This window comes from Cyprinus carpio, chromosome A6 (assembly GCF_018340385.1).
Source record: "Cyprinus carpio isolate SPL01 chromosome A6, ASM1834038v1, whole genome shotgun sequence".
Classification (NCBI taxonomy): Eukaryota; Metazoa; Chordata; class Actinopteri; order Cypriniformes; family Cyprinidae; genus Cyprinus; species Cyprinus carpio.
The window spans coordinates 12,015,920-12,028,781 of record NC_056577.1 but is presented as its reverse complement, the minus strand read 5'-3'; the positions used below and the strand labels follow the sequence as shown (position 1 = coordinate 12,028,781).

General features: G+C 37.4%; 1 protein-coding gene across 2 annotated transcripts; it reads left to right on the top strand.

Moving 5' to 3' along the window:
- Positions 1-3,528: 3,528 nt before the first annotated feature.
- Positions 3,529-12,483, top strand: LOC109073549 (probable peptidyl-tRNA hydrolase 2). Of its 2 annotated transcripts, XM_042758081.1 has the most exons (8): positions 3,529-3,890; positions 4,123-4,214; positions 4,293-4,375; positions 4,641-4,712; positions 6,892-6,966; positions 10,174-10,271; positions 10,454-10,568; positions 10,849-12,483. In XM_042758081.1, the coding sequence occupies exons 3-8, from the start codon at positions 4,295-4,297 to the stop codon at positions 10,933-10,935; spliced, it is 528 nt and encodes a 175-aa protein (XP_042614015.1). In that variant the 5' UTR covers positions 3,529-3,890; positions 4,123-4,214; positions 4,293-4,294; the 3' UTR covers positions 10,936-12,483. The 2 variants fall into 2 exon arrangements, with proteins under 2 accessions (XP_042614015.1, XP_042614014.1); XM_042758080.1 differs by lacking the exon at positions 4,123-4,214 and having other exon boundaries at positions 3,542-3,890.
- The last annotated feature ends 379 nt before the right edge of the window (positions 12,484-12,862 follow it).

Below are 12,862 nucleotides of genomic sequence, written 5' to 3'. Positions count from 1 at the left end.
GCTCTGCCAGTCGCTATTCTTCTTGGTTCTTAAAACTCATTTGGTATTAATAATGTTTATTAGGACTAGTTATGCTGGAACTCATAGTCTGACATAATTCCCTGTATTGTCTTTTGGTTAAGACACTGTATGACTGCCTACTAAATGCTTAAAAAATACAATGCATCCTTCCTTAGTTAGACTTGATGACAAGCATGACATGGCACTTCCTCAAAGAATCCTGCTGAAGATATTTCAGAGTATCTTGGTATTATCTATGGGTTTCCAACAGTATGCAGGTGTCACTTTTGTTTAGCGTAGCTTATTTTAAAAAGATGTCTAAACTTCATTTTATGGATGTACATGTGATATTAAAAGAACAATTGTACGTTAAAATGTGTTAAAATACTGTCGCCTCACAGCAAGTAGGGCAAGTCACCTTTATTTATATAGTGCATTTAACAACAATTGTCAACGCACTTTAAAGTAAACAATTAGTGTCAATAATGCGAAATGAGAATAGTAAACACTCAATTTTCAGTTAAAGGCAGTTCATCATTGAATTCAGTGAATTCAGTAATATCTGTGCAATCAAGTGGAGGATATCCCTGGATATTAAGTGTCCCCAACTAAGCAAGTCAGAGGCGACAGCGGCAAGGAACCAAAAATTCCATCGGTGACAGAATGGAGAAAAAACCTTGGGAGAAACCAGGCTCAGTCGGGGGGCCAGTTCTCCTCTGGCCAGACAAAAACAGCAGAACAATTCCAGGATGCAGCAAAGTCGCATTGTGCAGAGGACTTATCTGGTTCCTGTGGTTTTGTCCCGGTGGCCGTCCAGGAGACGAGGTCTTCACTGGGGATCTGTCTCTGGGGCGCATCTAGTTGTCCTGGTCTCCGCTGACATTCAGGGCTGTTGAGGTCATCTCTAGGTGCTGATCCACCATCTGGGTTGGATACGTACTGGATCAGGGTGACTGCAGTGACCATCTGATCTGGATACAGACTGGATCTGGTGGCTACGGTGTCCTCGGAATAAGAAATAAACAGACTAATATTAGCATAGATATATAGCGTAATAGGTTCCCAATTTAGGCCCCAGGTTGAGCCGGTGTTCTGTCGATTTGTGCTACGCTGTCAGATTTTCCTACCTCCCATTAAAACAGTGGGTAGTACAATTCGACAACAAAAAATGCTGTCGATAAAATTATGGTTTATTAACATCTACACATACCATAACCCTAAACCTACCCTTAGAGTAATGCAAATACAGTAATTATGTGTTATTTTCGCGGATGAATCTAGAAGCGATACATTTACATGAAACCAACAATAAATATATTTTTTCTACCTATTAGATTGTGTTTTATTAAAGTCTATACCTACCCCAACCCCATACCTACCCTTACAGTGATGCAGATACATTAAATATTGTTGTTTAGCATGAGAAAAAGGATGCATTATTGCTGTGCGCATGCGCAGTAAACACTGGTAGGAAAATCTGACGGGTAGGATAAAATGTCAGGACACTGGAAGGCCTTTTTTTATGAAGTTTGTATGCTCTCTCAGTGTTGGTGTAGATTTTGTCCTTTGACTTCAGGTTCCATAGTCCAAAGTCAAGCAGGTTAGGTGAATTGGAGAATATGGATTGCCCTTCTTTGTGAATGTGTGTCTTTGTATGTTAGCTCTGTGATGGACTGGTTACCTGTCAAGGGTTTATCCCTGCCTTCAGCCTGATACACTGGAATGTGCTCCCATGACCCTACATAGGGGAAACGTAATAAAGTTGAACCATACCTTGCTCCTACAGAGCTACAATCCTGAGCTCCAACCACAATCAAACACACACAATCCAGCTTATCATGGAGTTGAGGGTAACTTGAAAATTCTATCAATAAGAAGCTCTTCTTAGTAAAATATTTAAATAAAATCGGGGTCCAGTGTTGTGTGGATCCTAACGTTCTTCAAAATATATTGTGTTCTGCAGAAGAGAGTTTTGCTTGGAATGAAATTGGACAGATGGTAAGTAAATGTTATTTGTGTAATGAGATAATATCACAGTTTTATAGTTCTTTAAGTAAATCCTGCTAGTAGCCCCTCACTGCAGAACAGATCCAGGGGGCGTGGTTGGATCCACATCTAGGGGTGTGGAGATTGGTAGGTTTAGGGGTGGAGATGGATGGTAGATCCCAGAGCTCCACCCCTAAACCTACCAATCTCCACACCCCTAGATGTGGATCCAACCACGCCCCCTGGATCTTGTCCGCCATGTTTGTAGGTTTTATTTTATTTTATTTTATTTATTTACTTATTTATTTATTTATTTTTTTGCGCAGTCCACTATGTAGGAATAATGAATGTCTAAACCGAGCAGCAACCTCCCGCTCTCTATCGTGAAGCCAACAAGGAAGTGACTAAAACTGCAATTCATCGACTGGCTGCTTGAGGCTGGCTGCAAAAGGGAGTCAGTCCCATAGACTCCCCATGTTAAACTGCCCAACTTTACAGCAGAAAAAAATATGTTTACAGCCTGCTTCAAAAAATGACTTTGGTCTATATAGCCAATTTTGCCCTTCATGACAACTGTGAAGGGGGTGATTTTTTTTATAACTCATCCGTTTAAATTATATTAAAACCTTAAAGTTCTGCATAATTAAGGGCGCGGCCACTTGAGTGACAGGTGGATTGCCGATGCTGACACTGCCGTCGAGCTAGGTGGGCGTGGTTTCAGCAACCAGCTCCCGCCTTTTTGCCCATTTTCGATTATCCGGGAGAGTCGTGCGGTGACGCGCTGCCAAGATGGCGAAAGCCCGTTTCTTTTAAACAGAACCAACTGCAAAAAGTACTGATAATTTTTGGAATAAACCAGCTGCCGTAGTCAGCTGCGCTGTGCATTATGGGATGCGGAAGTGTTTGTTGACAGTTTGCACTTTAGCATGGCAGCTCATGGATTAATGCACGCCTCCGCTTGAAGTTACGAGCGATGCCCGCTCGCCGTTTGCAGTGCATTAGAACGTTGTTTTCAAGCCGCATCCGCGCTTCATTATAGAAATGTATTGTTTGCATATTGTGGTGTATACGAACAATGTAATAGATTATGGCCAGGGACAAAACCAGCCCGCGCAGTCGTCTCTCCATAGCTGTGTTGTCTCCGTGTTGTTTGCTGGCTTTTCCTCTTATGTTGGAATTTTCCCGCACGTAAATTCTGACCAATCGAAAAGCAGTTTAGGAAATACGTCATGGCCAATCAGTGATGTGGATGTTGTCATGTGACTGCATTTTGGTTCGTTTCAACTGGTTCGGACCAAAGCAATCAGTGTGGTGTGAAAAGGAACCAAAAAAAGCTGTGTATAATTGTTTGCCCTTGGTTCGGACCAAATGAACCGAACTAGAGATGTGAAAGCACCCTTAGTGTTTGAGGATGAGGATCATGATGCTATTGCTTATCTCAGGGGTTAAGGAGCCCAGTGTGGAAGCTGCAGGAGCTGAAGCTTCCATGGGCTCTGATCCTCTGGGGTGGGTGGGGCATTATAAAGATTTTTTTTCTTATAGCAATACAGATTCATAACGCATGTGCGCAAGATATACAGTAGGTGGCGGTAATACTCACAAGGAGTGAACGGCCATTGAACAAAAAAGAATAAGAAGAAGTAGATGACCCGGCAATGTAATCGACATGACACATGAACTTTGTGTATACGGTAATGTTTAGTTGACGTTTTGCTCCGAAAGCTATTGTTGCAAAAAAATAATTCAAACTATAAGCAGCATTTATAAAATAAAAGGTTAAAAATAATCCCATATCACAAATGACTTTATGCCAATTTGAGAGTGAGAAGACAAAACAATCGCTCGTGAAGAAGCTCACGGTCTCATTGGGTGATAATCGCTCGATCAGTAGTGCAGTGAAGCAGGTAAGAGCCACTATCCACAACACCCTAAACTACAGAGTACGATTGTCTTGAGCTGCTTTCAGTTAGATCGTTAAAAATTTCCAGAATGCGTAGCAATACTGGCATTAGCACCACAAGCAGCTACAAACTTTGGGTAGCATGAAAATATTAATACATTTAACCCATATTCTGTTGATTTTATACGGATTTGGAGGTGTCGCAGTAAAAATACATTGCCTTCATTTGCATCCAGACTTCGTTGTGATCCAACCTACAGCTTTTATATATCAAGGAGCGTCAGTGAGCCCCCTATAATCAGAAAAGACTGCTTTCTTCAATTAAAACGTGACAGTATATCACTTACAGTCTATTAGAATACAGTATGTTAATAAGGCATTTATAATGTGCATGTCTATATTTTAGAAATGGAGTCCCAGCAGGAAGTGAACCCTGTATTCCTGCAGCAGCTCAGAGAATTGGACATACCCGAGGAGGCAGCCAAGCAGGTACACATCACTTCACAAAATACCATAAACCTGCTTACAATTAATGAAGTGGCTTGTCTTTGCAGGATTGGTTGACTCTACAGTGTTTAGTAGATATCAAAATATATTGCACCCATTTTGAGAACCAGAACTGTTTGTTTACTCCTTATTGTTTGACTTGTGAGTTCGTTAATTTTGTTTACGTTAACAGAATCTGACATACATAAAAGCTGTTCATGTTATGTCGTGGTTTTTGGAGTGAGATGCTTTTATTGATCTTTTACAGGCACTCTTGCACACACAGAATGTGTCTGCGGAGGAGGCTGCAATGTATTACTTCAACAAACTAGAGAACGAGGTACATTTCAAGTAGTTCAATGTTACGTTGAATACAGCTTTGTCTGTAGGGCTTCTAGGATATGACAAACCACTGATTTAGGAGAGTTAATTCTTCAATTAAGTGTTGTTGCCATGCCCGAAACTGTGCAGTGTGTACATGGCAACTGGTTCTCTTAACAGCATGAAAAACAAAACTTTTATTCAAACAGTGAATAGATTATATACAGAAAGTGAGCAGAGAATCCCTGAAGCTAGTTCACTTGTTCTGTGCTCTCATGAAAACTCCTGTCCGCCATTTTCTCAATGCGGGTGTTTTCGAGAGTCGTCATTTTCTCCTGACATCAGAGCCACCGAGGACGCAGTGGATTAGGTTTGTTTTTTTCAGACCCAGAGGATATTACCAAAGGCTAGTAAAAAAAAGGGACTTTGATATGACTTGTTTAACATGATCAGATCAAACCTGTTATTTTTGAATAATCGACTCTGGGCTTGGAAAAGGCCTATTTCTTTATTTGAATGACTTAAAGGGGTTATATGATGTGATTACAAGTTTTCCTTATTCTTTGGAGTGTTACAAGCTGTTCGTGAATAGATAAAACCCCTTAAGTTGCAAAGACTAAAATCTCAAACCCAAAGAGATATTCTTTATAATAGTTAAGACTGGTCCACGCCCTCCTAAAACACCTCGTTTAAACACGCCCCCACATGTCAACGTCACTGTGTGGGAAGATTTGCATAACACCGCCCAAATGTTCACGCAAAGAAAGAAGGCATAACTTTGATTCCCGCTGTAGTATTATTGTTGCCGCTGCCGCCAATGTCGTGGAGACGCTGTGTGTTTCATTGTGAAAGCAAAACTACTTTATTTTGTTTTCCAAAAGAGGACACAACTAGAAATCAGTGGTTAAGTTGTATTTACAACACTGTTCAAGAATAGTTCAACCCAAATATTCAGATGTGTGCAGCGCATTTTACAGAAGACGAGGACTGTTTCCTGGGAGAGTAGCCTACAATGCCAGTGTTCTGACAAATAATGTTGACTCACAGCCTGTATGTGTTTTCATATTGAAAGAATTTGCCACTGATGATTCAAACGGGAGTTTTGAGCAGTGTAGAGTAGCGCTTGTTGTTTGTCGTTTCTCCAATCACAAATGCAGACATGGTTTTATGTTTACGCTGTGCAATTCAACGCAGTGCGTAAAAAGACAGTATAAGTCATTATAATCAGTAATTATGTCCCCACTGGATGCTACAAATGCCTCGTTTGTAATGGGTTTTATTGGTTTTGTCTCGTTGCGCCGGAACACAGCATCACAGTATGGTAAGGGGTGAAACATTTCCGTCACACGCTTGAGGTATTCCGCCAATCACAATGCACTGGAAAGCTGGCCAATCAGCGTACACCTCGCTTTTCAGAACAATGAGCTTTGTAAAAATTGACACGTTTCAGAAAGGCGGGGCATAGAGGAGAAACAATAATATACAGTATGTGGAAAATAACGTGTTTTTTAAAACTGCATAAACACATTTCATTATATATTACATTTCACACCAAATACACAAAATCATTTTCTTTTTTAGCAATGTCATCTGACCCCTTTAAGTTTGATTTAAAACTAAGCAATATGAACATTTCTGTTCTTTTTTTTTGTTTTTGACTCATTTTCTGTATTGTGGTAAACCCACGCGCATCGCAGCCTGTTCCTACAGTATAAAGCCTGGAATTTACCCCAGAAGAAGAGCATGATGCTTGATTCAGCTGGCGACACCAGCAGAGTCGACAGTCGCTTAGCTCACTCACATGTAATGATGTAAATATCTTATATAACGTGAAAAACATAGTTTTTATGACGTGTCATTATTACAAGAATTTTTTTTAATTTTGACGAGAAAAAGATGTTGTTTAAACAACATAACATTGTATGTTGTTAAAACTATATAATCTCATTATTACAACATAATTGAGTGGAAAAAAATATGTGTGGCAGCAATGCGTCACCCTTTGTGTTCCTGCACTCAGTGGTTACAGTGCTCAACATTGCAAAAAGATGTTGTATTAAGAAACTTTGGACACAACAGAGATGGATCTAAATAGAACGCTGTGTAATTGAGGCAGCCATGATAAGTTAATAAATGAAAAGAAAAAAAAAGTATTAATTGTGTGGTCCTTTTTTTTTTTTTTTTTTTTTTTTTTGCAGGAAGAGGGTGATGAGGACCTGATGTTCAAAATGGTATTTGTTGTAAATATGGAGCTGTCCATGGGTGTGGGGAAGGTAGATATTCTTTATTGCAATTTTCAGATTTACAGTGTACTTAATATAGAAGTGAATGATACAGAAGGAGGAACAAAAGACAATGTTTGTTTTTCCTCCCGCTGTTTTGCGATCTCATTCATCACTGATCATAAGTCGAAAGGTGTTCCCTCTTATGAATAATGTGAAACCAATCACAATTCAGGGTTTATTCTATGTCACATTCTGTTCTTGGAATTGACAGAATGAAATTGCTTAACAGATAAGAATATAATAATAGTACATTTCGTCAGTCTTACTATTTAAAATAATATGATACATAATCATTTTAAAAGGGTGTTATGACCCATTAAATTTTTCCTCCATGATTAATAAAACCAATTCATCCATAAACAACACATTTTCATTTCCTCAGTGATTGCAGTATGTTTTAAACAAGTTATTGTAATTCAAAGCAGATATTTTAGTTTATATTTTGTTTGTTTATTATTGATGCATGTTTTTGCCACAGTTATAAACCGTCATCCTTTAAGTCATAATGAGAAATTTTCTCATAAATATGAATTAAAATGTCAATATTGAGGGAAAAAACCCTCATAATTATGATTTGGTATCTCTTAATGAGACGCTTTCTTATAATAATGATTTAAGATGTCCTAATGAGAAATGCATGTGCGCTGTGCCTAAGCAAGCAAACATGAATATATGTGCAATGAAATATGTGCTATATAAATATATGTGCTATATAAAGTTTTCCATATCTTTCAGTTTAATTGAGCTCTCATGTGTACAGGTGCTTTTACATACACATGTAAAGTGTTTGCTAGCCCAAGAGGTTGCCATGGTGACAAACGAAATTGCCAGCTTATGCTAATAAAATGAATAAATCTAACAAAATGACCAATTAAGTAGCATGCATTTATTAAGTTTAGGTTTAATGCCATTTGTTTTTCCATGCAATGTGTGTGTTCATGTTTCAACCATATAAAAAATGAAAATTTTGTCATTAATCACTTAGCCCCATGTCGTTCCAAACCCATAAAAGCTCTGTTCGTCTTCGGAACACAATTTAAGATACTTTGGATGAAAACCTTGAGGCTTGAGAATGTCCCATAGACTGGCAAATAAATAACAGTGTCAAAGTCCTTTGTCAAGTCCAGTGTCAAAGGCACCAAAGGGGTGCCTCAGGGCTCAGTTCCTGGACCACTTCTCTTCTCTGTCTACATGGCATCATTAGGTTCTGTCATTCAGAAACATGGCTTTTCATACCATTGCTATGCTGATGACACTCAGCTCTACCTCTCATTCCAGCCTGATGATCCATCGGTAGCTGCTCGCATCTCAGCTTGTCTAACAGACATTTCTTGCTGGATGAAGGACCATCACCTTCAACTCAACCTTGCAAAGACAGAACTGCTTGTGGTTTCAGCAAACCCATCGTTTCATCACAATTTCACCATCAAGTTAGGCACATCAACCATAACTCCTTCAAAAACAGCCAGAAACCTTGGAGTTATGATTGATGATCAGCTAACTTTCTCAGACCACATTGCTAAAACTGTCCTTTCCTGCAGATTTGCTTTATTCAACATTAAGAAGATCAGGCCCTTTCTTTACGAACATGCTGCACAACTCCTTGTTCAAGCTCTTGTTCTGTCCAGACTGGACTATTGCAGTGCTCTCTTGGCAGGTCTTCCAGCCAGTTCTATCAAACCTTTACAATTAATCCAGAACGCGACAGCAAGATTAATTTTTAATGAGCCGAAAAGAATACACGTATCAGTTTGCACTGGCTACCAATAGCTGCTCGCATAAAATTCAAGGCATTGATGTTTGCATACAAAACCACCACTGGCTCTGCACCCCTTTACCTAAATTCATTACTTCAGACTTATGTGCCCTCTAGAAGCTTGCATTCTGCAAGTGAACATCGCTTGATTGTGCCATCCCAAAGAAGCACAAAGCCACTTTTACCGACTTTTAAATTAAATGTTCCACCCTGGTGGAATGACCTGCCCAACTCAATCCGGGCAGCTGAGTCCTTAGCCATCATTAAGAATCGGCTTAAAACACATCTCTTCCATCTTTATTTGACCCTCTAACTTTTGCACTTTTAATTCTATTTAAAAACAAAAATAATCTAACTACCTTTCTAATCTTTTTGTATTCTATCTATTTAAATTTCATTTATTATAAAATTATAAAAAAAGACCTCTAACACTAGCTTGCTCAATTCTTTTTCTATTCTATCTGTTTTCTTTTTATTTATTATTTAAAAGCCCTTGCTACGTGTACTGCGTTTAAGCTAACTGAGACTTGTTATAGCACTTATATATCATTGCTCTTTTGTTGTTTTTGATTGCTTCCATTGTTCTCATTTGTAAGTCGCTTTGGATAAAAGCGTCTGCTAAATGACTAAATGTAAATGTAAAGTCCATAAAAGGTAGGAAATTGTCGTCAGAATACTCCTTGTGACGCGGATGATACAGAAGAGCATACACAGCATAGGGTGATATGGAGAGACACAGGGGAGACATTGACAAAGGAATTATTGAATAAAGTCGTTATTTTTGTTTTCTTTGCTTACAAAAAGTGTTCCCATTGCTTCATATAACCCAGATTGCACATCTGATGGCAGATGGAGTATTTTGACGTCGACTTTCATACCTTTCTTGGACCTTGACACTGTTATTTATTTGGCAGTCTAGGGGACAGTCTCAAGCCTCCAGGTCTTCATCCAAAATATCTTAAATTTTTGGATGAAAACTGAACGGAGCTTTTATTTTGATTAATGACAAAATTTTCATTTTGGGGTGGAGTATCCCTTGAATAGGAAGTGCCTTACTGTGTTCTTGTTGCGTTTACATGGCTCTGACCAGCGGATGTCGCCAGAGTGAGGATTTTTCATTTTCTGAAGCAATTGGTTCAGTTGATTAGAGTTTTCTCCTATCTCTACTTCCTAATCTGTTGCATTGTGAATGCACACAAAAGGCCATAATTACAGGGGGAAAAAACATAAAAATAACACGAAACTAAGTAATTATTATTAGAAAGTTTCTCATTATTATGACTTACATAATCACATTGTTTACTCAACTGTGGTGGAAATGGGCTTCCATCTCTAGCACAACTTTTGCATGTCAACTAATATTATTTGTTAGAGAACAATGTCTTGTGTGTGGTCCCTGGATTTCAAAAGAATTTCAGATGAGCATTGTGTCCCTGCAGGTGGCGGCGCAGGTGGGTCATGCTGCAGTGGGTTTGTATCAGGCCTTGCAGGAGAAAAACAGTTGGAGGGAAATGGCCTGCAGGTGGGACCATGCTGGGTAAGGGATATCACTGTGGCCTCATCCTTCTATTGTTTTTTTAAATAAATGTTAAACCAAGCCATTCATGTATGTAAAAAAAGAATCACCACTGAATCAAAATATGTACAGTATGTTAACATAAGACATGTATTAGCTAAGACATGTATTGATTTTTTTTTTTTTTTATTGTTCCTGTTCAGAGCTAAGAAGATTGTGTTACAAGGCACTAACATGGCACACCTTTTGGAGTTGCAGGCTCTTGCTATGAGCCTCAGTCTTCCTACAAAGTTGGTACAGGATGCTGGGCACACACAGGTTAGCAGCACATCTATGTAATGATGCTTTAGCATTAATGTTATTGTTATAGCAAATGGTAGGAAGGTTGTACTATTCTATGTTTTAAATCTATACAATATACCTAAAATAACATTAAAAAGAGACATTATATATATGCTAATTTCTTATACATATTTGATAAGAAAATCTAAGGAGAGTAAGACTTTTTAAAGATGCGTGATTCATTTTGTGTGATTCAATTTTGTGTAAATAATGATAAAGCCTGGAAATTGATTTTGGACTGTGTTTGTGTGTGCAGGTGGAGCCAGGTTCATGCACTGTGCTTGCCATCATAGGAGAAGAGGAGATGGTGAATAATGTCACAGGCAGTCTGAAACTGCTTTGAGGAAACTACTGTAATGCTGAGGAAAACTCTTCAAGTGTAGGTTTGTTGTGTACCACAGAAAGAACAGGGGTCAGCGTTTCCCCACAGTAGCATGGTTTCCCTCAAGATAATGGTGCACTCAGTAATTTTTTGTTTATGTTGTGATGACTTACACTGACACCTAACAATGAGGATGCATATTTACGCAAAAGCAAACCGTTCCTATTACTGATACCTAGCGGTGGGTTATATACTGTTATAATTTTGTCAACCAGTATAACTATTTGTGTATTGTTGGTTATGCCAATGTTTCCTGCAGTTCTGAAACTCCAGCACCACAACAAAAGAACCCATATTTTACTCCAGTTGTGAATGTGAGTTTGCAATTTGAATCGAATGTGATGTGAAAAGGTAGTGTACCACTAAATAACGACAAGAGAAAAGGTCTTTCTATTAAGCTGTCATTGTGAGCGGCACACAAAACAAACAACGCAGAATATTCTTATTTACAAACAACATACATTACAACTTTCACTTAATGCTTATGAAAAGTGATCAAACTTTTTACTTCAGAAATTGAGAACTTGGATTAAATTAAACTAAATTATAATGGGTCATTTTATGTCGTTGCTAAAAGGTTGTCAGTATTGTCATGGAAGCTTATCTGACTTGTAAAATGGAGAAGAGGCTTCAAAAAAAAAAGGCATCATACTTAACTTGTATTGTTTTTTTTTTTTCATTGCTTGCAGTAAAAACATAATACAAAGATGGTGTAATCAATAAAACACTATATTTAAAGTTCCATTAATGAGCTATTAATGATAAAATTCTCAATTTTATAGATCGACCATTACTTGGAAATTGGATTCACAAAGATTCTCATTTTTTAAGTAGTAGTTGTCATAAAAACTATATATTGTGATGTATATTTGTCTCTATAATATTGTTACATTTTTGCTTGTATCACACATTCCTATCAATACTATTGTAGAAATGCAGAGTAAGCCATGATTTATTTATTAATAAAAATTAGTTTAAACTGACTGCTAATGCAACCCACTTGAGGTGACTTCTATTAAGCCACTGGAATTACTTATCTCATATGTTATTTTAAAAAAAATTTTATTACAATTAATTTATTTTGTATGTTTTAATTAAGGAAAAAATTACTGAGTGAAAACTGTGGGAAAACACCTACATACAGTAGTTTAACAACAGATATGTTTAAATAATTGCATTTTAAAGCTCTTAAGTTATGTAAGAAAACAAATATTAGATATTATCAACAAGTCCCAGAATTTCTATAGAGCTAAAAAAAAAATCTCCCTCAAAGAGGAGACGTGTCAATTAAATAGCAATGTAAAAAAAATGTATAATCACATGTACTTGTTATACTTAATGTGCCTGTAGAACCCAGTGTTTTAATGATTGTGAAATGAAATAGCCATTGTCAAAGTATAATGTATAACATGTTTCTTTTTATTATTATTATGGGAATATTTTTTATTGTTTACAATTAAATGTACCCAATCCCTTTGTGATGATAAAATCAGCCTGTGTGTAGATTCACTTCTGGAGAAAGTCATTTGTGTCACTTCTTCGTCATTTACAATTTCTGTCCTTTATTAATTTATTTGCTAGAATTTTGTCTGTGTGTGTGGACGATGAATGCAGACTCAAAATTAATTCACTTTATTTATTATTTAGACAAAAAATTACATTGCAGCAACAGTAAGAACTAGTGGCAACTAAAACTATACTTACAGCCTTATGCTCCTGGCAATTCAAATGTTACAACTATGTGCGTTGCTTAAACTTTTTTAATGGCTCAAAATATTATGTGATTTAACAGTTTTTAATAATATGCAACATCTAAAAAAAATGTTTTAGAGTTTTGAAACCCTTGTGCATAGATAGGCTTGACATGTACTTAAATATACAATACAAG